The 23,396-nt window shown below is 40.6% G+C and overlaps 1 protein-coding gene across 3 annotated transcripts in view; it reads left to right on the forward strand.

Annotated features, from left to right (window-relative positions):
- Nucleotides 1–23,396, forward strand: part of HIPK3 (homeodomain interacting protein kinase 3) — a 72,863-nt gene that overhangs the window by 10,631 nt on the left and 38,836 nt on the right. For all 3 annotated transcript variants that reach the window (XM_039387926.1, XM_027714516.2, XM_027714519.2), the window contains exon 2: nt 5,005–6,100. In XM_039387926.1, coding sequence (XP_039243860.1) covers nt 5,007–6,100 — 1,094 coding nt within the window. In that variant the 5' untranslated portion in view covers nt 5,005–5,006. The remainder of the gene's footprint in view (nt 1–5,004; nt 6,101–23,396) is intronic.

Consider the following 23,396-nt stretch of genomic DNA (forward strand, 5'->3'; position numbering starts at 1 on the left):
GCTGCGAGAAGGGTGCAAATATATTGGAACCGGTTCTTGCCGATGGAGGCCCTAAAGAAGTGGGAAAACAAGTTTTCTTGAGTTACAGTTTAACTCTGTTATTAGGTGGGTGCCGCTGGCTGGGCTTTGCCTGCCGGGGATTTACTACGCCAGCAACAACAGGGTGATTGCACCGCTTGGGGCAGGTAAAAGGAGCTGTGTATTTTGCAGACGACTTAAGGGTGTAGTGTGGCAATTCCTCTTCAGCTCGTGGCCTTTCTAACTAGTTACTCTGCTGCACACCCGCCTCACTCCGTCATGAGGAAATGTCAGTGTATGGTTAATTATTAATGGTGGTCAGGCCTGAAACAGCCTGTGCCCGTCGAGGTTGTCCCAGTCTGCCAAGTTGGTCGTGTTCCTAAATTTGCCTAGAACTGCCAGCATTGTTACAGTTAGGTGAACATTAGCAAGATGTTAAGCAGAGGGGTTTCATTTTGCTGAGACACGTCTTTGTGGTTTGTTACTCAGTTTCTGTAGAGAGAAGCCTGACTGGGGGGGGCAAATTGTGAAGTGCCTCCGATCCATTGACATCGCTTTGTGAAAGTGCATTTATTAGTTTATTTAAATGAATTAACAATGAATTTACTTCATTAGTTTGTTGGTACTTTCTTCAGAAGCACAGAATTCCCAGTCTTAACTCTGATCAGAAGTCACGCATTTTATGTAGTTTAATGTTTAATAAGCCAAATGTAGTCTTCCCAGTTCTCCGTGCTTGAAACCAAGAAGACCCATTCCTTCGAAGGAAGCCTGTCCAGAGGTAATAATATTTGGTAGGTGTCTCAAGACAGCCTTTCTCTTCCACATCCCTTGCAGTATTCACTGGCAGTGTCTGGCATGTGAGGCAACCTCAGTATTGGGGAATGCAAACTGGAGAACTCTAGAGTCAACTCTAGAGTCAACACAACTCAGCTTGTGTGTGCCACTGCTCAAGAGCAGTCACTGTGCTGGAGGGAAGTTATGGTGCTCTCCTTGCACTTGAGGGAGGAGAAGAGGGCTTTAAAAATGGGTTTAGGGGGAACAGACAGGCTTCTCTGCAACTAAAACTGAAAGACAAGTCTGAAACTACTCAAGTAGCTGGAGGCTACCTGTGTAGCTGTCTTATGTCACCTGGGGATTGCACTTTTCAGTCCATCTTCTGATGGTTTTGTTTACTCTACTTTGATTTGCATTCCGAAGGGGTCTTCTAGTGCACGCCTTTGGTTTTTTAAAATTCTTAAATTTTAAAATGGAAGATATGCACCAGGTGCTCATGAGTGTTTGGGCTCAAGTAACCTCCCTGAAATGAGCACAGAAGGAAGGGTTTTGTTTTCCTTTGGCACTGGCTGCTTTGCTCTGCACATCCCTCTCTTATTCTGCTGCTGGACTTGTTAATGTAGATGTAGCCTGACAAGCTTCAGTTTGTACGAGGAAGTGGGAATAGTCTCTCTGAGAACTGTGCAGAAAGATGGATAAACTCAGTGAAATGTTTTGTGACAAGAGGGGGAAGAAAGATCCACTCTGGTAGGTGGAAATGTGCTGTATTTTCTTCTTCTGCTAGGAGACCTGGTAAAAAAGAATAACAACAAAAAAACCCTGCAACATGATAACTCTTTACTCTTTCCAGTGTAGCTATACATAGGATTGCATTGTAACCTGAATCCCCCAAAATAGTAAAAAAAACCCCTAAAAATCCGCACAAGCAAACCAACACAGGAAAAAAACAGAACCAAAAAACCAAACCACCCACAACCCCAAACCAACAAAAAAGCCCCCACACTATGGCAGTGCTGTTATAGTAGAGGCTGTTGTGGTATTTTCCCTTTCTCTTCAAGGTTTGTTGTGCAGCTCTGCTGACTGTGGGGCTTTGTTTTCATCCGGGTAGGGGCAAATCAATCCTATTTATAAACTTAGTTTCTCAAAACAGAGGCCTCCAGAAACTGGTTGTGTTGGATTAGTTACATGATGCTCTGTTGGATTTCGCTGCATATATGTTAATGTAGAGCGAGGAAGGTGCCCCTGTCTGAAATGTGTACTGAGCACTGCCTATGAGTGCGTGGCAGGGGTCTTTAAGCAGTCTCAGGTGCAGAATTTTCATGCACCTGTTTCACAGGAACACCTCATTCATTGGTCTTATGAAGACGTTGTAGCTTGTCCAAATGAGATTGACATCTTGAAGTGTATGTTTAAAAAAAAACACAAGCAAAATAATGGAACTAACAAAGAAGTGTTTAGGGGAAGGTAAGAAATGAGATGCTTCTACGAAAACCAAGACCATTTTTATTTTTCTGGAGTAAAATTTTACTGTTTTTTGTTCAGTCGGATTTAGTGCAGTTCATTATTGTATCCAAGGTTGTTCTTCCAGGGTACGTTATCTCTTCTATTTAGTGCTTAATTATATTTTTTTTTGGAGTTGCTGCAAATGTTCTTGTGATAACTCAGTAAACACTTCTTATCTGAGAACAGAGCTGTTACTGTGGTTGGAGTTCAGGGTCATGTAGTTAAGTCTGTAAGAAACACACAAACTCCAAAAGATGATAGATAGCCTGGCTTTTTTTGTCCAACTGAAATTAATGTCAAAACTAGGACTGTGTGCTTCCAGAACTTCTGGACTGGTTTGAACAGCATGAGCTACAGAAAACTTGCACTTTTTTTGAATGCCAGTGGTCTCAATAGGCTCAGGTGAGGATTTGAGTTGTCCTCTGGCCATGCTAGAGGACTGTCCTCCCCCTGTTCCCCCCCACACTGTGTTGTTGTCATGTCTTCTGAAAACATCCTTAACTGCAGTGTGGGTTTATTGCTTTTTTTAAAGTAACCATCCTCATTTAATGCCCTCAGCTTTGGTCATGTGCTCGCACGGGCAAATACCTTCTCCAGAAGTGAAATGTTGGGAATGTTTGCTGTTTGGTTATGGCAGATCCAGGGCAAATGGACCTGCTGGGGTTGCTGCAGCTTAGCCAACCTCTCTCCTCTGGGCCAGACATCCAGCTCCCTCCTGTTTGGAAGTGCACTGGACCTGTTTCTGCCCAGGAGCTTAGTGGTATGGCTGTGCCTCTGGGCTGGCTTAGCATTTAGATTTGTCTCTGAGTCACGAAGGTGATACTGGGCCTCTGAACGCTCCTGTCAGCAAACTGTAGGGTAACATGCCAGTCCTTGAGAAGAGGGACAGTTTCTTTGCTTTTGAAGTGTAAAAGTTTTTTGAAGTTGTATATTTTACTTCTGTCATGCACATGCGTGTCAAAGAGTAAGCAAGGATTCTGGTGAAAAAGCAAGCAGAGCATTTTTTAGCAGGAACCTTGAAAAGATTGTTAAGAAAAAACCCCAAGTGTTATTTTGATATTTCGGTGTCTTTGGAGCAAATGTGGCAAATCTGGTATTTGAGTCATCCCAGAGGAACTGGAGGAATGGTAGGCTGCTGACAGAAGGTTTAGGTTGGCCTGAACTGTGAATTATTTAAATATGATTATTATAAAAAAGAGGGTAAGTCCCGTAGTCAGTAATATGCTTATGCTGTGCACTAGGCATGTTGTAATGGGGTATGTCATTTAGGAGAGAATTCAAGAATTTGGGGAATTTTTACCTGTGTTTTGAGGTTAATAGTTAGTCTTAAATTCTTGGTGTGAAGCAGGAGGCCAGTGGCAGTCCCATCATGTTTGGTGGCAAGAGAGCCCAGCTGCTGGCTGTCTCCAGCCTTCTCCATCATCGAGCTCTGGGCAAACAGCTTTGGGGAGGAAAGGACTTTGAAGTTTTCTGCTACAACTGGGACAAAACCCATTAGAGGATGCTAAACTGAGGTGTTGGTATGATTATTTTAATTGCTCTTAAGATATCTAAATGCTAATTTGCATAAATCAAATCACAGCTTCAGAATAATTACACCGTGCGTTTGGTTAGCTTTCATTTGATCGGAGTCATTGCAATGTCTGGCTCAAGTTTTATGTGACTCATCTGCAATTTAAATACCTATTAACAGAATTTTCATGTGCCTGGTATGATTAAGTGATTTAATTAAGGTATTATTGGTGTTGAATTTGTCTCTGGGAACTGATCAGACTGGTATAACTTCCATAACTTCCATGAAACCTTGTAGTCAAATTACACTGAGGTCCATCCAGGGCCTTTTTCTTAGACTTTTCTGTCATGTAATGCTAAACACTAAGGCTGGCGTTTGACGGGTTTGGAAGGGGGCAGCAGGGTCAGTGGAAAGAGGAAACCTGGAAGTTAAATTCAGTGCCTCTACCCCCTAAGACTGCGTCACTGATATTGGAACTCCTGCAGTGGGGTGGAATATAACTTGGGAAAAGCACCTGCCTTTCGTGAATGGATTAGATTACTGTACATCGTAATTTACTGGAAAGTTGTGGTCGTTCGTGTACGTACACGTGCCCCGAAGTTATTTTGGGCCCCATCACATGGCTCGATCGCTTTCGCTTTCATCACAGTGAAATTCTTCCAGCTTGGACAGTTGTGTCGTTGTCTGTCTGTTCTCTGAAGCCTGATGGTGCTTCCAAGGAGTAAGTCTACCTGTGTAACAGGTAGCTTTATCTCACAATTAAGAATGTCTGGGTTATTTTATGTCATCTCTGACAAATACTTGAATGGGTTGTTCAGTTAGGTTACCGAACACTGTGGTACTTTTGTATGTAGAAGTTGGGAGGTTTTAAATGAAACCTGAGTTTTTAATAGCACAAAGGGAGGTCCTGCACTTGAAAAATTACATGCAGTGGCTTGTTGCAGACTATCTGAGTCCTGCCCTGTGCACTTGACCGCAGTAACCTGCTGCTGTTAAAGTCCCTGTGTGCTGAAGTGTGTGCTCTGGTAAGGCATAAGGGCCTTGTATCAGCCACAAAAAACTAAATATGTAACAACTTTAGACTGGCTCGTTTGGAGAATATACCCGTGTCCTGATTTTTTTAGAAGAAGCTGCTGCAAAGCATGGGACACGTGTAGAATTTTCACTTGTTTTTTTTCTTTTTATCTTCTCTGTAGGTATGGCCTCACAAGTCTTGGTCTATCCACCATATGTTTATCAAACCCAGTCAAGTGCCTTTTGTAGTGTGAAGAAACTCAAACTAGAACCAAGCAGTTGCATGTACCACGAAAGAACCTACCCGCAAATCTATGTGAATGGTAAAAACTTTGGAATTTCTCCCCACAGGGTTAGTACTTTCTTTCAGACTAAAAACCCATTTGACAGACCTCGAGGACAGAACTTTTGGTTGCAGTCAAATGCTGTTGCTTTAAAAAATACCGCAGGTGCTACAAAAGCCTTGGCAGCGTGGGTGCAGCAACCTCAGTTAGAGGCACCTCGGACTGGGACGCAAGGAAGCCAGTCAGATATCCTGGAAGGACCCCAGCGATGTGGATTGAAGCGTAAGAGTGAGGAGCTGGATAATCAGAACAGCACGATGCAGATTGTCGATGAACTGTCCATCCTGCCTGCAATGTTGCAAACCAGCGTGGGGAACCCGGTGACGGTCGTGACGACGGCTGCAACTGCAAAACCGAGTGGCACAAGCGGAGATGGAGATTACCAGTTAGTGCAGCACGAGGTGCTGTGCTCCGTGAAAAACACGTACGAGGTTCTGGATTTCCTTGGGAGAGGGACCTTTGGACAAGTAGTGAAGTGCTGGAAGAGGGGGACAAATGAGATTGTGGCAATCAAAATCTTGAAGAATCACCCTTCGTACGCGCGCCAGGGACAAATAGAAGTGAGCATCTTAGCGAGGCTAAGCACTGAAAATGCTGATGAATTTAACTTTGTGAGAGCCTATGAGTGCTTTCAGCATCGCAACCACACTTGCCTGGTTTTTGAGATGTTGGAACAGAATTTGTACGACTTCCTGAAACAAAACAAATTCAGTCCTCTGCAACTCAAAGTAATACGGCCCATTCTGCAACAGGTGGCCACTGCACTGAAAAAACTGAAAAGTCTGGGTTTAATCCATGCTGACCTCAAACCAGAGAACATTATGTTGGTGGATCCTGTTCGGCAGCCTTACCGGGTCAAAGTAATAGACTTTGGGTCTGCCAGCCATGTATCAAAGACTATTTGTTCAACTTATTTACAATCTCGGTATTACAGGTAAGTGTCTTTAATTTTTAACCTTCAATGCAACAAGGTTTTAGCACTTATTAAAGTTAATGGCTTAAGGAACTACTGTTCCAGGTAGATAATAAGAATAATTTAGAAAAAATTAGAACCATCTAAGAACGTAGGCCGTATGAGGGTTAAGTGGCTGGTTCCATTTGCAATGTGAATAGTTGCTTTGAATGTTTTTACTGTGTTGATTTTTTTTTTCTGGAAGTATGTTTTGTGTTGCACTCTGAAGTCATCACTTACTGTTATTTTGAGACTGCTGATGAGACTTTTTCAAAGGAAAAGAGAAAAAAATTATCTTGTTTAGGATGCCTTTCCTGCCTTCCTAATGTGATGATGGGTTTTTTCCTGTAAGCAGCTGGACAGTGTACTAGAAGTGCCATACTTCTATATCCTGTTGCCAAAGATTATGTAAATGCCTCTGTTTTTCTCCAGAACTTGTAAATATTTTCCCTAGTTCTTAGAAACTCCATTCTGACTGAGTGCCTTCAGCAGCAGTGGACTTCAGCTGGAGTTAGTGAGTGACAGGATACTTAAATGTTTAAGGTGATACCAGGCTGACATTTAAAGTCATTCTGATACGTGGTTGCATTCTCATTTGCCTCAAAATGGATGTATGTTTTTGATTTTTTTGTTTGTTTGTTTTTCAAACCTTCCTTCATGTAATTATCCAATCTGTGTGACATTCAAAAATTATCGATATTTATTCGTCTTCCTCATAAGCTGAACTTGTCTTGGTTGAAGACCTGCTCTGCATCACTGGCAATAGTATGCCCTGTGTATTGACTGTCTGCCAATTTAGTAAAAAGCTAGTAAACTAGGATAATGAGTACTTTGAAGAAAATTTTAAATATTTTATAGCTATTCATTCTGGAAAGGAAAACTTGTGCAGTGCAATTCTAGGCTTGATGAAATGAGTGACTGGTGTTCCTACCAGAAGGATCTAACTAATTTTTTGGCTGTAGCTTGTAAACAAGAACACTTCATATACAGTACTCACATAAAATATTCCAATTCATCACCTGCATTCTCTATTGCTTAATTGCAAACTGCAGCAAAGGGTTTAAAAACTACACAGAGTTCATCAACAGAAAACTAAATTGGGAAACGACATGGATTGATGCATGCCCACGTTATACAAAAATGTGCACAAGAGGGAATAAGAAATTAAGTCACTAGAGAGTCCCTTTTGGTGCAATAGCTGTACCCCACATCAGATACTGTGGTTTTGGGCCCCTGAGGATGAAAATGGGCCAGACTTGAAAAGATGCATGAATTCTGTGAGGTTCTAGACAAGGGCAACTCTCTTAATGTCAGCTCTTCTGTACAGATTTGTAGTCCAGCAGACACTCCAGGTGCATGGTCTGAGAATGTTTTCATACCTATTTTAACTTTTTTATTTCTTGAAGCAATTACAGATTATTGTGAGCTACTGCCACTTCTCCCTCCTCTCTCCTCCCTCCCTGAGGAAGGGGAGCCTGTGGACAGCCGGGCTGGGTGGTCCTGTTGTAGTACTTCAGTCTCAACTAACTGCTTTCAAATGTTTGTTTTGTTCTGTTTCAGATGGCTCAGTAGACACAGCGTTGTTGTGCTTATTTAGTTGCCAATGTAAAAATGTAGTAGCTGTGGTTCTGTTTCACTTGGCTCTATGTTTCTTTAGCATTTTGACCTGCTGGTTGGGTTGAGCAGGTCCATGTGCTGGCAGGGTCAGTGTGCAACTCCTTGGCACCTTGAGTGCATTTTGGATGCTTGTATTGCACTGAAGTGTGAATAAGTGGGGATCCTTGTGGATGTATTTTCTAAAATATCATCCCCCCAGAATAAGATAAGATTTGTGGGTGCATGTACTTGTGTTACCTCAGTGATGTCGAATGATATTCATATACTTAATATGGCATGTGCCCCTAAAATTGCCTAGTTACTGAGTTGCATTTAAGTGCTTTGTAAATATTCAGGCTGCTCAGTAGAAGATCATATTCTTTGTCTTGTATAGTTTTATCATCCTTCTATAAAGTAGCATTTAGGTCAGTAATTTTTGGAAACAAAAAAAGACATAAAAAAGAAAAATATTAAGGTCCATCTACTTGAATGGTTTTGGTGTTATATTTATATGAATATCTGAATTGTGGTTGAGATAATTTTGGAAAAAGAAAAAGAAAGATACTATATATCAAGATTATTTTCAGCAGAAGTTTTACTACTGAAAAGGTTTTTAGCATGCTGGATTTCATCATAGATCCATAGCTCTCTACCAGTTGTGTGATTCAGATTAACTTTGTGTAACTTGGCAGTTTGTCAACATTTTTCTTTATTCCTGTGGAAACACCTGACTAGTGTAAATAATATCAGAAAATAGGGTTTTGATTCAAAAGTTCTCAAAATAGAGGATGCCAGGGAAGAGAAAAACCTTAAAGAAGAATGAGAAGGGTTTTCAGAGAATACATTGTATTGAGATGGAATTTATTTTGCAAGAAACTCTGCTTTTGGTCAATAAAATAAAGAGCTACTTCATAGAGTATAACTGTACTTAAATGCTTTTTGTATTGGAAAAGACTGGGAGTGAATAGTGCAGGTTTGACTTGTTTATAATATGTTGAAACAAACCCTTTAAAACAAGCAGCAATTGGGACTGCTATTGAAATATATTTTCCCCCACATTTTTTCTTTTTGTCCCTTAAGCTCAGTGGTGGTATGTGTTTGTTTTAAGTTACTTAACAAGAAAGTAGTCTTTTAAATAGATTTTTATTTAAAACTTCAAGCGGAATTAATCCAATTAGAGTTCTAATTGGAAGTGTTTTTTAAAAAGTGCTGGTTCACCACAGCACCTCTTTTTATTAGTGTGATCACATCGTATGCTTGTGTACAATCCTTGAAAATGGTCTCTGTGCTAAGGTGGGTGTGTACTGGCATGATTTTTACTTTTAACTGTTACAGTGGGGATCTTTGCCTGGTCAGAGACGACAGTGCATGAGGGTTGCTTCGAGTGACAGGCAGAATGTGCTGGTTTTGACATCTACGTGGATATTTCCTAAGTAGATGTGATGGGAACCTGGCCTCTTCTGATGTGTAAAAGCACTCAGCCAGAGAGAGTTTGAAGAAAGTTAATAAGAGGAAACATTTTGTTTTAAAATGACTATATTAGGATCTGACATTCTAGAAGAGGATGGAATGAAATGTCCTTAAATGACGATGTAGATTGAGGGGAAGCAGGGCTGCAGAGAAAAGGTTGGTTGTTGGTTTTTTTCCCCCCAGTCTTATCGCTACTTCTTTTTTTTTTTTTGTTCTTGGGACCATAGTGAGCTAATGATTGTGAGAATGGACTTTGTGGCATTCTCCAGTGTTACAGTGTTTATTTTCAGTGCTGGTGTCAGTATTTTGCATCCGTAAGAGGAAGTGAGTAATGAATTGGAAAAATAAGTAATAAGAGGATTAGGATTTAAGGCATGGAACATAGTACAGCCAGGTGAATGAATAATGGGCTGCTACTTAACCTGTAGCAGAAGGAGAGGTGACATAATGATGACTATTGGAAATATTACAGTACTTTTGTATGAGGAGAGATCCTAAAAAAGTGAGACTAATTGAATTTTAAAAGGATACAAACAAGCAGAAAAATGGAAACAAACCAAATGGAGTGATAATGACTTGATGTCTTCCTGTTTCTGTTTCAACTATGTCAAGCAAAGAGAAAATAAGAAAATGTTTAAAACAAGTACGAAAAACAGATTTTGACATTTCGTTACCTTTTGGAAACCTTTGACTTATATTGCTAGAAATTGTAGAGTATGGATATGAATAAATACCAACCACAATACACTGTCTGAAGTCACAGATGATTATTTTTTATTTGTTTAAAAGATGAAATGTTATTCTCTGTACTCTTTCCCTAAAAGACAGTGTCTGTGCTGACATGCTGTTTTTATGCTGGTCTGGATTTTAATAGCTGTGGACTAGAGAGATCTGGTATTTGAAGCCTTTTCTTTGCTGCTGGCCTCACACGTTAAGACTGTTGACCTTTTGTGAGTGATCTAGGGAGGTAAATAACTAGGCAGTGTGTACATTTTCAGAAGAAAATGCCCTTACATACAGCCTAGGTGATGCAGCTTTTGTCATTTATGGGCATGGTATGATCAGTATGTTCCTGTTCTTTTGGTCCACTGTGCCCCAAATCGTGAAAAGGGGAGTGTTGCATCCCAAAAGGAAAGCTTCTTTCTCCCCTTATCGCACAGGGAGGCTGTGGAGGAGCGGAATGAAAACATTTATTTCTAAATCTAGTCTTTTGTGCTCATCTGGCAAGGCAGAAAGTTTTCCCAGGGCATACTGTTTCCCTCTGGAAGTTGCTTGCCTTTGTTTTGCCTCTCTCCTGAGGTGAGATGCATTTAGGGAAATATTTATGAGAAGAGGGGCTTTGAAGTGGCAGTGCCCTCCAAGAATAGTCAAATGATCTGAGATGGTCAAGGTAGTCCTGCCCATCTGCTTCAGGGAGACAAGTTACCTTCATTTCTGTTGTCATGGGAAGTGTTGCATTCAGAGGTAACACATTTTTTTTCCTTGGGGAATCACCTTCATGTTGATTTAATTTGGGTTGTCTTCCTCGGAGACTTCAGTAAACCTTACGAAGCTCATCATTCATAAAATCCTTCTCGTATCATGGACTTACCAGTAGCCACTGCAGGTGTAGGAGTGAGTGAGCTGCTTCACTGCGTGCTCCTGGTGCACAGCCAACCAAAAGGGAGTTGAACAGTGGCTTGTCTGGTTGCTCATGTGGCCGCCTCGATGGTTGTTTCAGCTCCTGTCTCCGAAGCAAACATCATCTCCGTGGTGTGCCGGATTATACTGCTGTTAGAGCACAGCTGGAAACTTTACTGAAAATATGTTTGGAGAACAAGCACTCAGTTCCCTGATGGAAGGACGTTCCTTTTGGCCTCCAGTGGTCTGTATGCAAACTGCTGATTAGCATAGTCAAATTCAGTGGGAAAATGAGATGAGTGGGAAGCAATATAATTGATGTCCTTATTAAATGGGGCACCAACTGAACCTGCAGTAGGCTGGTGGACAACTTCAGAGCTGGCAGAATGGAAGGTGTCTTGATTATTAAGAGACACGTGTAGCTCGGAAATGTTTTTGTGCTCCGCTGGTGACAGTAGTCAGATGTGATCCCAGGTATTCAGCAGTGCACTCGTAAGGAAAAGCAAGTGATGGCAGTAGGTGCACTCAGTGGAGTCATTCCTGAATCGGACAGTGATATTCTCCCTCCAGCCTTCCAGCTAAGGATAGTTGCTAATCAACAGAGTTGTTCCAGACAAAATGCCAAATGTCAATAGTGTTGCAATGGAGCTCAGAGAGATGGAAAAATCGCTGTTGGATGTATTCCTGGTGGATGAGAGCAGGCTTTTCCCCCTCTCCTTCTCCTACCCTCCTCTACTATGAAGGATCAGAGAGGACAGAGGAAGAGTGACCGTCATTGTGTCCTGTGCTCCTGATACTGTTTTCATTTGCCCAGTCAGTTCTGCTGTGGCTCAGAGAGTGATTTGATCTGATATGGTCTCTCTTGTTTTAAAGGGTTTTGGAAAAACAATAAAGTAGTTGAACTATGTGGCTTAATTACTGCCCATGAGCAGGGCTCCAGTGAGGAGGGCAGTGTGTGCTCTGAGGCTGTTGTACTAGGACAGGTCTTTTATTTATGACTTCTTCAGCTTCATGCTAAATTTCAGAGTAAACCGACACCAGCTTATGCCGATTTTTTCCCCCCTCAAACTTATACAATTTATTTGATTTCTTACGCACATTCCTTCAAAATTAGAAGAAAATTCTCCTGCCCATAAATTCCCAGAGAGGCTTGTTTTCTCAGTGACCTTTGTCACTTGGTTAGACGTAGCCCTTGTCACTCCAGGGACGCCAGAGAACACAAGCTGACAGTGACTCCCGAGAGTGTTTTTTTTAAAAATAGAATGTTTTCTCTTTCTGCGTTAGAGTTGTCAGCAGGATGGGTTATTATGACTCAGTAACACAACGTTGCATCCGTTGATGTTAGGAGATTATCTTCTCATAACATCAGATCAACATACAACTTCTATATGTTTAAAATAGCAGTTAAAAACCTGTATACAAATACCTATCTTAATACAGATTTTCTTTATAGTGATGGCCAAAGGGAGAAGTTGTGCAGAATTGACATCTCAGGAAGCAAGTGTCTTTTCAAGTCCACCCATTAGTGTCACATACTTGAAGTTTCTAAATAAGCTTTATCTAGAGTGGGATGTCTTGTTTTTTCTCCTTTCACAATGCCTAAAATTCTTGCTCAATATTTATTAAATTTGGGGGGGTTAGATATTTAAATGAGAGGCAAAGCTCTATTAATAAATCGATTTTTCTGTCAGTTCGGGAAGCACAGTATGAGAACAAGCTAAAAATGCCTCTGTAAACAACTTGCACTTCAACATGCTAGCAGATGTTATTCTATCACTTTGAACTGTGCATCACTGAAGTGTATTGGGATATCTTAAAATAGTCAGGGGTGGTGGCCAGAGACTCCAGACTTCTATAGATGGTGAGGCTGTTTCGCTGTTGCAGTGAAATAAGCCAGAAGTACATGCTGCTAAGGTCGTTTGCTTGCTCAAGGTCAGCATGTTCAAAGTCAGCTGCTCTACTGTGAGCATGGTTACTGTCGGTAGGATATATAAGAAAGTCCTGATAATGTAAGGAATTGCCATTACAAGTGAATTGGGACACTTAGCAGGTTTCCCCCCCCCTTCCTTTAAAGTTGCAGAGCTGTGACTGCTGGTTTATAACCTTATCTGAGCGAACGGAACTTAATGTGAAGATAAGGTTTTGTGACTTGTGTCTGCGAACAAATTGCTTTATTGATTTGGCAAGACTTTGTTTGCACTTTTTGCATATTGCTCATTAATTTTTTTTTATTGAATTCCCATTTTAAATTTCTAGTTCATGATTACTAGGACCTAACCAAAAACATTATGAGTATAATCCAGGAGTGGCAATCTTAGCTCATCATAACTTCATGTTTATGTAGCTGTTTGATAACAAATGTATTTTCAATTCTCTCCTTATTTTCTAATCAACATATCATGGTCTCTAATACCTTATTATTCTCTGTTCATAGAAGTAGAAAATAAGAGTAGATTTTTTGATAATGATGTGGGGGTTTTGCTTTTGTTGTGTTTGTGGGTTTTTTTTTAATTTTTCTGTAGAAAAGAATGGCATGATTACTGTAATTTTGCAACTTTGGGGTTGTTTGTTGTTTGTTTTTTTGGTTTTCTTTTTTTTTTTTTTTTTTAAAAATCCTAGCTGAAGATCCAGAGGAGAATCATGGGGATGGGAATGGATGAAATGACATCCAGCCTTCAGGTTGGTTGTTTTTCTGAGCTAGAGATTTTCTGAGTAACATAAGCTGGGATAACACATGAACCATTGGAAGGTACCGTGGAGATTCTAGTAATGTCAGCCCAGATTTCAAGTTAGTCATGATGGCTGGAGCAACAACTTAAGTCAGAGTTCAGATGAGCGTTCTCTTGGCCTTTAGATTGCTTCAGTTTGAGCAGAAGGGAAATTCTTTCATAATTTTGAAGGCAAAAAACCTCTTGGTTCTTGCTGTATTGCGTTTTTCTGAGGTTGAATGATAGACCCGTTTGTCATGGCTAAGCTTTTGGGAAGCAGCTTTTATTTTTCACACATTAAAATAGATCTACTGAAATGTGATCTTTTTTTTTTTTCCCCCCCCACCGCACTGATATTTATGTCACAAAGATCTGTTCCTCTGTGCGTACGTGAGCGTGGATGTATCAGGTATCTGTAGCTGCAGAAAATATCAGTAGTAGCTGCAGCGTTGCAATTGTAAATATTGTGTCTAATTGCTCCCACTGGGCCTCTTTTGAAAATGTGGCCGTGCATTTCTGTTGTAAGAGCAGACAGTGCTCGATCTAAATCAGCAGGATTGAAAGCAAAGGCTGTGCATCAGCCCCTGTGTGCCCCACCTGACATCCTTGTGTTTGAAGAAGTGTTTTGGGGGTGAGGGCTGTCTTCTGCATCAGCCCACAGCATCCAACAGGAGTGAGGAGGAGGAAGCAGACATGGGGAAAGTCTTTCACGTGGCTGAGGTGCTGGCATGGCCTGTGAAAGGGAGAGGATGTGCCACAGCTGGGGGCTCATCCCATTAGCCACAGAAGGCAAAAAGTTTCTCAGTTGATCTGAAAATCAAGCAGGTTAAGCCAGTGCAAATAAATAATGTAAGCACATCTAGGATACTTAACACTCACGTGGATTCAGACCAAAACCAGCAATAAAATGCTACGGAATTAAAAACCAAAACATTGACAAGAAAAAAAAACACCTTTTGTGAATTCAGGAACCACTTGGAAAGCGGTAGAGGTGTCTAACATAAAAACAAGTATTTGAGATGTAATTAAGTAAAATTACACTTTGTATGAAAATAAGTTGCCTGAAATGCCTGGACTGATAAATCTTGTACTGTATATTTGAAGGTCCTTGATCCTGCAAATGTTTTGGAGGGATTTTTTTGTTTGGACTCTTAATAAAATAGCTTCTAACAAGTGAGATGGAATTAGGGGCCTGGGAGAAGCAAGCCAAAAGCATTTCACAGATAAGATTTTGAAGAAGTTGCATTCTGAAACTATGATGTTACCTTAAGAACATTTCCCCCATTGTAAATACCAAGGATATTTCTGTTGTCCCAGGACAGTGCAGCAATCTCTCACAAAATATCATGTCTTTACATGGTTCCTTTTAGTCAGAATTCCATTGTTTTGAATGCCTTCTTGGATGTTTTTGAGAATGATAGGGTCTCACCCTTATAGTAAAGGGTCTCACCCTTATAGTGTTCAAAATATTTAAAACCGGCAAATACTTTATGATGAAATCTTTCACAAGAGTTGCTTTATTGTTTAAGTGTAGCACACACAATCTTATTTTAATGTTGAAGAATTCAAAATTAATGTGAATTTAAAATGTATTTTAATTGCCCAAAACTGATTCTAGGAATTGAATTGGAACAGGGGTTTTTCATTATATTTTGTTACATTCTTTCAATAAAACTCAATTCCCTGATAACTTTTGAACATGTTCATTTCATGACTTCTTTGAAAAACTGCAGGCATCACATCGCTTATGTACAAGGCTTTTATATAAATGCAACGCTGTATTAAGGTTTTAAACTGCATATTACTGTTGTTTTATCAGCTGGAAAAACTAGTAGGGTATGCTGTAGGTTGCAAATCAATAATAGCACTTGGTACTTGCCAAAAAGATCTGATGGCAAAAGCAATGTTCACACTAATAGCACTGAATGTTGTTCTCAGTGCCCTTTTTGATCCCAGTAATGTTTAAATTTTTGAGCTCTTGATTTTTCTCTCTTTCACTTCTTGCCATCCAGTCAAGAGATGGTTTGTATTTTTTGTATAAAGGATGTTATTTGCCTATGAGTATTTTAACTGTGTTTTTAATACTTTGAAGTTTTCTTCAGCATTTCCACACACTTGTCCCCCCTGTCACTATAAAAATGGTTTCTGAGCTGCATTTAAACATCTCTGTCCTCTAGGTGGCCAATTTTTTGAGTTCACTAAGTTGTCTGTAGTCCATGGGGTTTGGACCTTGTCTTATGGTATATCCAGAGATTGTGCCATAGCTTTTGGCTTCTCTGGAGAACTACCTGAATTCTGTGTGGGCTGCTACCAGTGGGTGACAGCAGGGATGAAGAGACCTCCAGCTGTTCCTCTGTTGCTGGCAGTAGCATAAGGGCTTGCAGGAGGATGATGTCTGTGCACTGATGTACTTGCACAGGCATCATAGAATCATTAAGATTGGAAAAGGCCTCCAGGGCCATCAAGTCCAACCTTCAACCGAACACCACCATGCCATCTAAACCATATCATGAAGTACCACATCTACTTGTTCTCTGGGTGACTCCACCACTTCTCTGGGCAGCCTGTTAATGCTTAGTCACTCTTACAGGGAAGAAATTTTTCCTATATTCAACCTGAACCTTCCTTGGTGCAACTTGAGGTTCTTTCCCCTTGTCCTGTTGCTTGGGAGAATAGGCTGACCCCCACCTCATCACAACCTCTTTTCAAGTTGTTGTAGAGAGCAATAAACCTGAACCTCTTTTTTTTCCAGGGTAAACTCCCCCAGCTCCCTCAGCTGCTGCTCATAGGATTTATATTCCAGACCCATCACCAGCTTTGTTGCCCTGCTCTGGACATGCTCTAACATCGTGCTGGACACAGCATTGTGTGGAGATGCAGCTGGTTTTGAACACTTCAATTCTCTGAAAGAGTAGCTAGAAGTGGAGCAGAGGGCCATTTTTGGTAACAAGAGCCCTAGAAAGTAGAACAGGAGGATGTAATTTGTAGATTATATGGTATGGCTTCTGGCTGTGCTTTGGTTTTCATATAGCCTTGAATTATTTCAACAATTTCCAGTAAGAAAGTATTCTAAAATTGAAAGCTTTCCCGGATGTGCAGAGTGGCTGGGAAAGCTCTGTAGTTAAAGTTGGTGTCTGTCTGACTATGCTGTGTAACTTCTGTAGAGAGAGGCACAAAAAAAAAGTGATGCTGAAGTTTATTTCTTGCTGTTTCTTTACTGGTCTCTTGGCCCCACCAGTAGATGAACTATATGAGTCTTCTCTCATTGAGTTGGCATTGACCTGTTTTTTACATGACCAGCATCACTTTCATCCCTAGTATTGTCTTGTTCTATGTAATTTTCCTGTTTAATGTAGTGTTTAATATAGGCAGAGGTTGTTTTGCTGCAAAAAGCCTACCAAAAAAAAGCTGCGGAACTGACAGATATTTAACAAGGGAAAAACCTGCAACCCCGCAGGGTGTTACATAGCAGGATAATTAGGAATTAGCATGTGTCGTTAGTGGCAAAATACTCCACCCTGCCCTCTGAATGACTGTCCCACAGGGGTGGTTGCTCATGGAGTGGTGCCATGGGCCATTTGGGTTAGTCAGTTTGTAGCCCTGCAGTTCGTTGCCTCCCTGAAAGAAGAACTTCAGCTTTTCCTAAGCCAAATTAGCGCTAATTGTGTTTCACTTAATCTCTGATTCTTCTGAGGTTTCGTTGGTTATGATTATTAAGCATCTGCATATGTGAAGCACCTTTTTTTTCTTTATATTTCTGTCTGTACCATCATTATTAGCCTGTGTACAAGTATAATCAAATGACTCCCCCGACTCTTTTCTAATGTAGAGGTATCTGACATAAAAAGAGAAGCCCCTAAATTTAGTCTGGTATTTAATTTACTAAATGGGATGGAGGTCACACCTGTATGCCATTCCCTGTTCTGCAGCTATTTTTTGACACTTCAGCATTTTCATTCTGTGCGTACGGAGGACTGAGCTTACGTGAGACCACTGACTCTCCTGCAGGCCTGTATGAAATAATGCTGGTGTAATACCTGCTCAAGCATTTCGTTAACCAGAGTATATAGGTCGTGTCCTCCCAAGGTACAGAATCTGTATCAATTCAACCATTTCAAAGAAGATGGTTGTTATATGAATTAGGAATATCAAATGCAGAACAGTAACCTCAGCCCTTCCCTCTCTTTTAATGAGACAATTAAACTTCTAGTAGAAGCTAATTACCCTGTAATTAGTGCTGTTTCCCCTCCCAACACGGGAGACCTGTAATTTCCTAGTTTGTGCATGGTCCTTGTTCTGGGTTTCCATGTGTTTCTGGTGGTGGGTGCCAAGTCCCTTTGCTTGGCACAGAAGTGAACTGGAACCAGTGTGATCATGAATTGCGTCGCCTGTGCGTCTGAAGCATGTATGGAATTGGATGCAACAACTCATTTCCCCTTGCTGTTGTGCTTTGATTTTAGCTTTGCTTCAGAAGTTTATATTCTCAGACATTTTTCCCCTTTCTTAGCTTTCTTTTCTGTGGCTGTGCCTTAAGAGAGAACTTTTGTAAGATAATATTTTGTCAAGCAAGTGACTTACAGGCTTTGAGGTGAAAGCAAAAATGAAAGGCAGTACACAGTCTAGTGTGGTTTAGCAAATCAAAAAGTACACGTATTCTGTGGTTTAATTGCAGTCATCTAAGCGGATTCATTTTGCGGTTTTTTAGTTAGAGTTATGTAGCTTAATTTTTCTTCTGCACAAGACAGTGTCCATGTAGTTCTTTGAATGTTTTCTTTGACTTTTTCATTAGAGAATGGTTACAAACAAATCTCTGAAATTTCTCTGTGTATGTTACACCTATAACTTTCCAGTGGGGAGCTGTGAGGACAAGCAAAAGCACCTGTTTTGAAAATGGACTGTGATCAGCTTGTTGGAGGGGACATTTCGTGGGCTGCTCTTGGCACTTCTGAAATGGGTAGTGCAAGAAATTCCTGCAATAAGAAATCCATTGGTTGCTGGGTGGGAGTAATCTAGCAGGATTTTTGGAAAAATTTTAGAGCTGACCTGTGAGCTTTTTCATCTAACTGGTTAATGTACATAAAGTGTGCATTTGTCCCAGTACCACTGAACCTTCAAATACTTCAACCCAAATCTGACAGGACATCAAAGTCCTGAAGGTGCTGATACCAGCAGTATGCAGAGTAGCTGCAGAGTAGAGGGAAGATTCAAACTAGTGATCCCTACAAGATGAAAAGGAAGAAGCTGGCAGTTATCCTTGCTGTTTTGCAGTAGCCATCTGGCTACTCGGTGTGTGCATAGCTCTGGACTAACTAAATTATATGCTTGTTGCCTTTGCATGCTGTAGAAAACAACCCAGAGATCTAGGGTTGTTCATTCTTCTCTGGGGAGAGTAGTAGTGCAAATCTGAAAAAGCAGCAACAACAAAGTATAATTAAGTCCAAGGGGTTGTTGATCTGCTTGTTTACATTTGTGTGGCATGACAGCAGATTCTCTTCTTCAGCGGGATGTGGCACGAAGACTCGTGGAGTAATGTGTCAAAAGCTTCCTGACTTCTAAAATGGAAATAATTTCCTGATGTTGACTAAGCATCCATGTTTTTAGTTCTCTCTCCAGCTCATTGCTCAATGCTTGCTTCTCATGACTGGCACCGCCACTGCAAGAGGAACAGAAAACTCTGCAGACAGGGCAGGGAACTTTATTTAAAAACACAAGACAAAACAGCTGTACCCTCTCACTCCCCAGCCAAATCCAAACAAAAAAGCCTCCACCCAGCAACCAAACCAACCAACCCAAAAGCCACAAACCCCCAAAAGCAAGACATCCCCACTTAAAAATGTATGGGGGAATGGGAAGAGAGTGCATGACAAGAATCATGTCAACTGTAGCTGTATATACCTCTACTTACAGGACTGCCTCCTCAGAGCAGTGCATTGCTGTATTTAATTTTTCTTTTGTTGTGTGGTTTGGTTGGGTTTTTTACCATCCCTTCAAGAAACAAATATTTTATAATGACTTACTTGCTTTAACTGGTATGCAATATTTTGTGCCAAACTTCTGTAGGTCTGAGCCTATGAGTAAATATCTCAAAAATCAAAATTCGCCCAGATTTTTCTAAAACACACTCGGGTGCTTGGCATCTGAAATACTGCCATGTGGGATTCTTCACATATTTCTGCTAAACAAGAAACAAGTCCTTTAACTGCAGTTGCTTGAGCAGATGCCTCTTTAGGGCTCTCAGTACTGCAAGGTGTACTCAGGAGTTCACGTTTCTGCTATTCCACTCCGAAGGGCAAATACTTTATGCCTTTACATTAACTTTTGGGTGGGAATCGTATTTACCTTATTGATACAACATAATTAGTTCTGTATTTGAGGAATTCTTCCATCACTTGGAAGCATGTGGATCTCCTAGGAATAGTGGTAAAGTCCTATCCTGTGTCATGGTAAACACACAAGGGTCAGTGTCTCCCACCTCAGCCCTTGGAGCACGGAACGCTCGTGGAGAGGGTGTGTTTGAACCACAGGTAGGCAACGCTCTGCTCTGAGAGTGGCTGGCTAATCTGTGTAATTATTTTGAGTATTTAAGTATGTGCAGTTAAGCAGCCCCAGCTTTGCTGCCTTAAGAACATCTTACGCAATTGGACCCTTCCCACGCTCCGTCCGGCTCAGGGCGACTCGACACGGTGGAATTTTTAGTGTGCAAAAGAGGTAGGAATGCAAAGGGAGTCACTGAAAATGTGCCATTACGAATATCTTCTTTTGCAAGTCAAAATATATTTTTTTCCCCGCGTTTTTCCTAAATCTCTTGTACAACAGTTATTCTATTCGCACCTTTTTTATTTTTTTTTTCTTACTTTGAATGAACTGTTGCATGTTACTGAAGAACTGGTAGCTGAAAGGGATTAATACCCATTTCCCGGGTATTAATCTGTGATGTGGTTTAACACAGTCTTTTTTTTATTCTTTGTCAAACTTAACTGTTAAACTGGATTTTAAAGAAAATATTTTAATTTTTGTTCTTTTTATAATCAAACTAAGTTTCCAGTTTTTTCTTTTTTATTCCTTGACAAACTTAGCTGCTAATTTAAACCGGATTTTAAAGAAGACATTTTAATTTTTGTTCTTTTCGTTTATAATCAAACTAAATTTCCAATTTTTTTTTTTTTCTTTTTTAGTAGCCTTGGTCTTCTTTTTTTCCTTTATTGGGTTCACGTGTGACTTGCCTAAGAAAAATGTGAAAACTTTGCTGCGCTTTGAAACGTGGTTTGTGTAATTTGCACAATTAGGGGTATCGTTTTTGATGCTTAGGGGTAACGTTTTTGATACGGCTTACAATAATAAAAATAACTATTAGGCACACATTTCTCTGAAGCAGCAAATGTATTTCAAGTAGACCTAGATGTCATTACAATACACTTTGCTTTGTAAAGGCGGATTCTTCCTTTGCTTAGTCTCATTATTTCTCCTATATCAAACGTAACCCATTCAATAGAAGGCTGAATGAGGCAAAGGGCTGCCAAATACACGTGTGAACCTCTAATAACCTTCTGAAGAATATAGAACCAGCTCTGGATGATCAAAGATCCAGTCAGTATCCAGCCTGTGCTAGTGATGGATAGCAAAACTCTGTGCAAAGACAAAGCAGCAAAGGTACATTTCTATTGGTGATTCCTAGTATGTTCTCCTAGCTTCTGTAGGTTGGACCTTTTGTGTCTGGTAACACATTAGAGGTAGGTTTTTTTGCCTTTTTTTTTTTTTTATGACATACACTTCTGGCCTGGCCAAATTGGGCAGTGAAGCTCCCCAGCCCAGTTACGTTTCATGAAATAGATTTTGTGTTTGCTGTATGAAAAGGTCCGTGTGGGGAGCTGCCGTGTGGTGCGGCAGACAATTTTATTGCATGAGTGACCAGCACTTTGAAATGTGATCGTTGGCTGCTGGTGTTGCTGAGCCAGACAAGAGCCCAGGAAAATAGGGTAAGTTGTGTTGGAAAGATGGTCTCATGAAATTTTCCGAGCAACCCTGGATGAGTACAGTAGGGTAGCATTTTTTGCCAGTCCAGAATGAGGGAACTGTACCTTGTTTTCCAAGTCCTTTGTGCCCCCGGCACATCAGCCTGTCCTGTCCCTAACAAAAATGTTTTCTTTGGGTTGTGTTCCTTGTGTACTTTAACCTTTTTGGTTACTCCCCTTTGACCCTTCGTAGGGATATTTTGGGGCCCTTCATTAGGAGGGCCTGTGCTCTGTCTCCCACTCGGCATTATCAACATCAGGAAACAGAGAGTGTTGGTGGGAGAGGAGGAAGGAAGTTAGACTTCAAAATTGCCCAGTTTGGAACCAGTCAGGGTTTTTTATTGCTTTTATTCCTGTTACTAAGCCTAACTTTAAAATAAATTTCCTTTATGTGAAGTACAGTAGGAACAAACTATGACTCCACTTTCAGTTTTGGGTTTTTTTTCAGTTTCTTTCTGATTTTAGTTGGATGCTACAAATGGGAATGAGATAAAACAAGGGGGTAATGCTTGTATTGACACGGTTCTTGATGATTCCATGAAAACAGAGGGGTCAGGAATTCCTCTTCCTTGTTCTATCTCTGCATTACCATCCTGCAGAAATGGGAGGGCTCCACAAAGGTGGGCAGTGCACGATGGGGTGTCTTCTCCAGTGGCATTACCCTGAGTGCATGTTCGTGCAGGAAAGGTTTTTTTGAGGCAGGTTACTTCTGTTCTCTCCTAGCTGACTTCTCCATGTGAAATCTTCTGTGTATCGCGTGTGTTAAGGAGTGGGGTGGAGAAATGGGGTTTACATATCTGTGAGGGCTGCTTTTGATAAGAAAAATGTAAAGGTTTTTGTGAGAAGTATTTGCTGAGAATGCAGAGCTGGATTTGCTTTCCCTAGAAAGCATCTATCTGTGAGTTCAGTTCTATTTTCAGATAGTCTATTTTCACAGCATCAAAATTGAATCGTCTTTAAACTAAAAAAAAAAATCACCAATGTTGGAAAATCAGATGTTAGGTTCTTGGTTGGCTGCAAAATGTATTTAGCCTTCCAACCTGTGACTGATGTACAGTCTAATTTCATTAGAACAGGTAATCCTGTGTCATGCATCTCTTGAATGTTCTTTGCAGCAGTTTTTTTTTTTTTTTAGAGCACTTTGGGAGCAAATTCATGATGAGCTTGTTGTAATAGTTGCACACAGGATAAAGAAAATAGCTTATAGGTTTGTTCTGGAAATGATGACTTGACAGTAGCCTCCGGCAGTGGAATTTAGCTATCAATAGTGTGTTAATCCAGTTAAGTAGAGAGCCTTTCATAGGGAAATAAGGGTCATGTGTTGTAGCTAAATAATTACCTTTAAAGTAATCACCCAACTTGTAAACATTGCCTCGATATTTTTGTGATATCTTTTTTTGACACAGTTATGACACAGCAATAACTCCTTACTGAAGCAGTGGCACATGCAGTGGCTTTGGGTGGTATTTATTTCAGAACATTCTTATCTAAAGCTGTGTTGATATGTGTAAGCACTGACTTCATCAGCTGGTTTTTGCTTGTTCCTGTTTACTGTTTAGAAGATACCAAAAGGATGACAATTGTAATTACACTTGCATTTATGCACCACTTTTAAATCATAGCAAGCTTGCATTGAGGCACGCTGATGATTTGGAGAAGTTTATGAAGCCAGTGCTCTGTTTTATCTGGCTGATAAGTGGGGCTGCCCAGGGGTCAGTTTTCACCCTAGAGATCCCCTGGACGCAGTTCAGCTCCACTCCTCTTCCCCCTCCAGGGGTAGAGGCATTGGTTCAACACCCAGAAGGAAGAACACTGCTTAAATGCACGATGACTTACTTCAGTTAACTCCTGTTGTAACTTCAGTCTCTCAAT

The sequence above is a fragment of the Pipra filicauda genome, unplaced genomic scaffold (genome assembly GCF_003945595.2).
Source record: "Pipra filicauda isolate LSUMZ 115617 unplaced genomic scaffold, ASM394559v2 scaffold59_size3379749_pilon, whole genome shotgun sequence".
NCBI lineage: Eukaryota > Metazoa > Chordata > Aves > Passeriformes > Pipridae > Pipra > Pipra filicauda.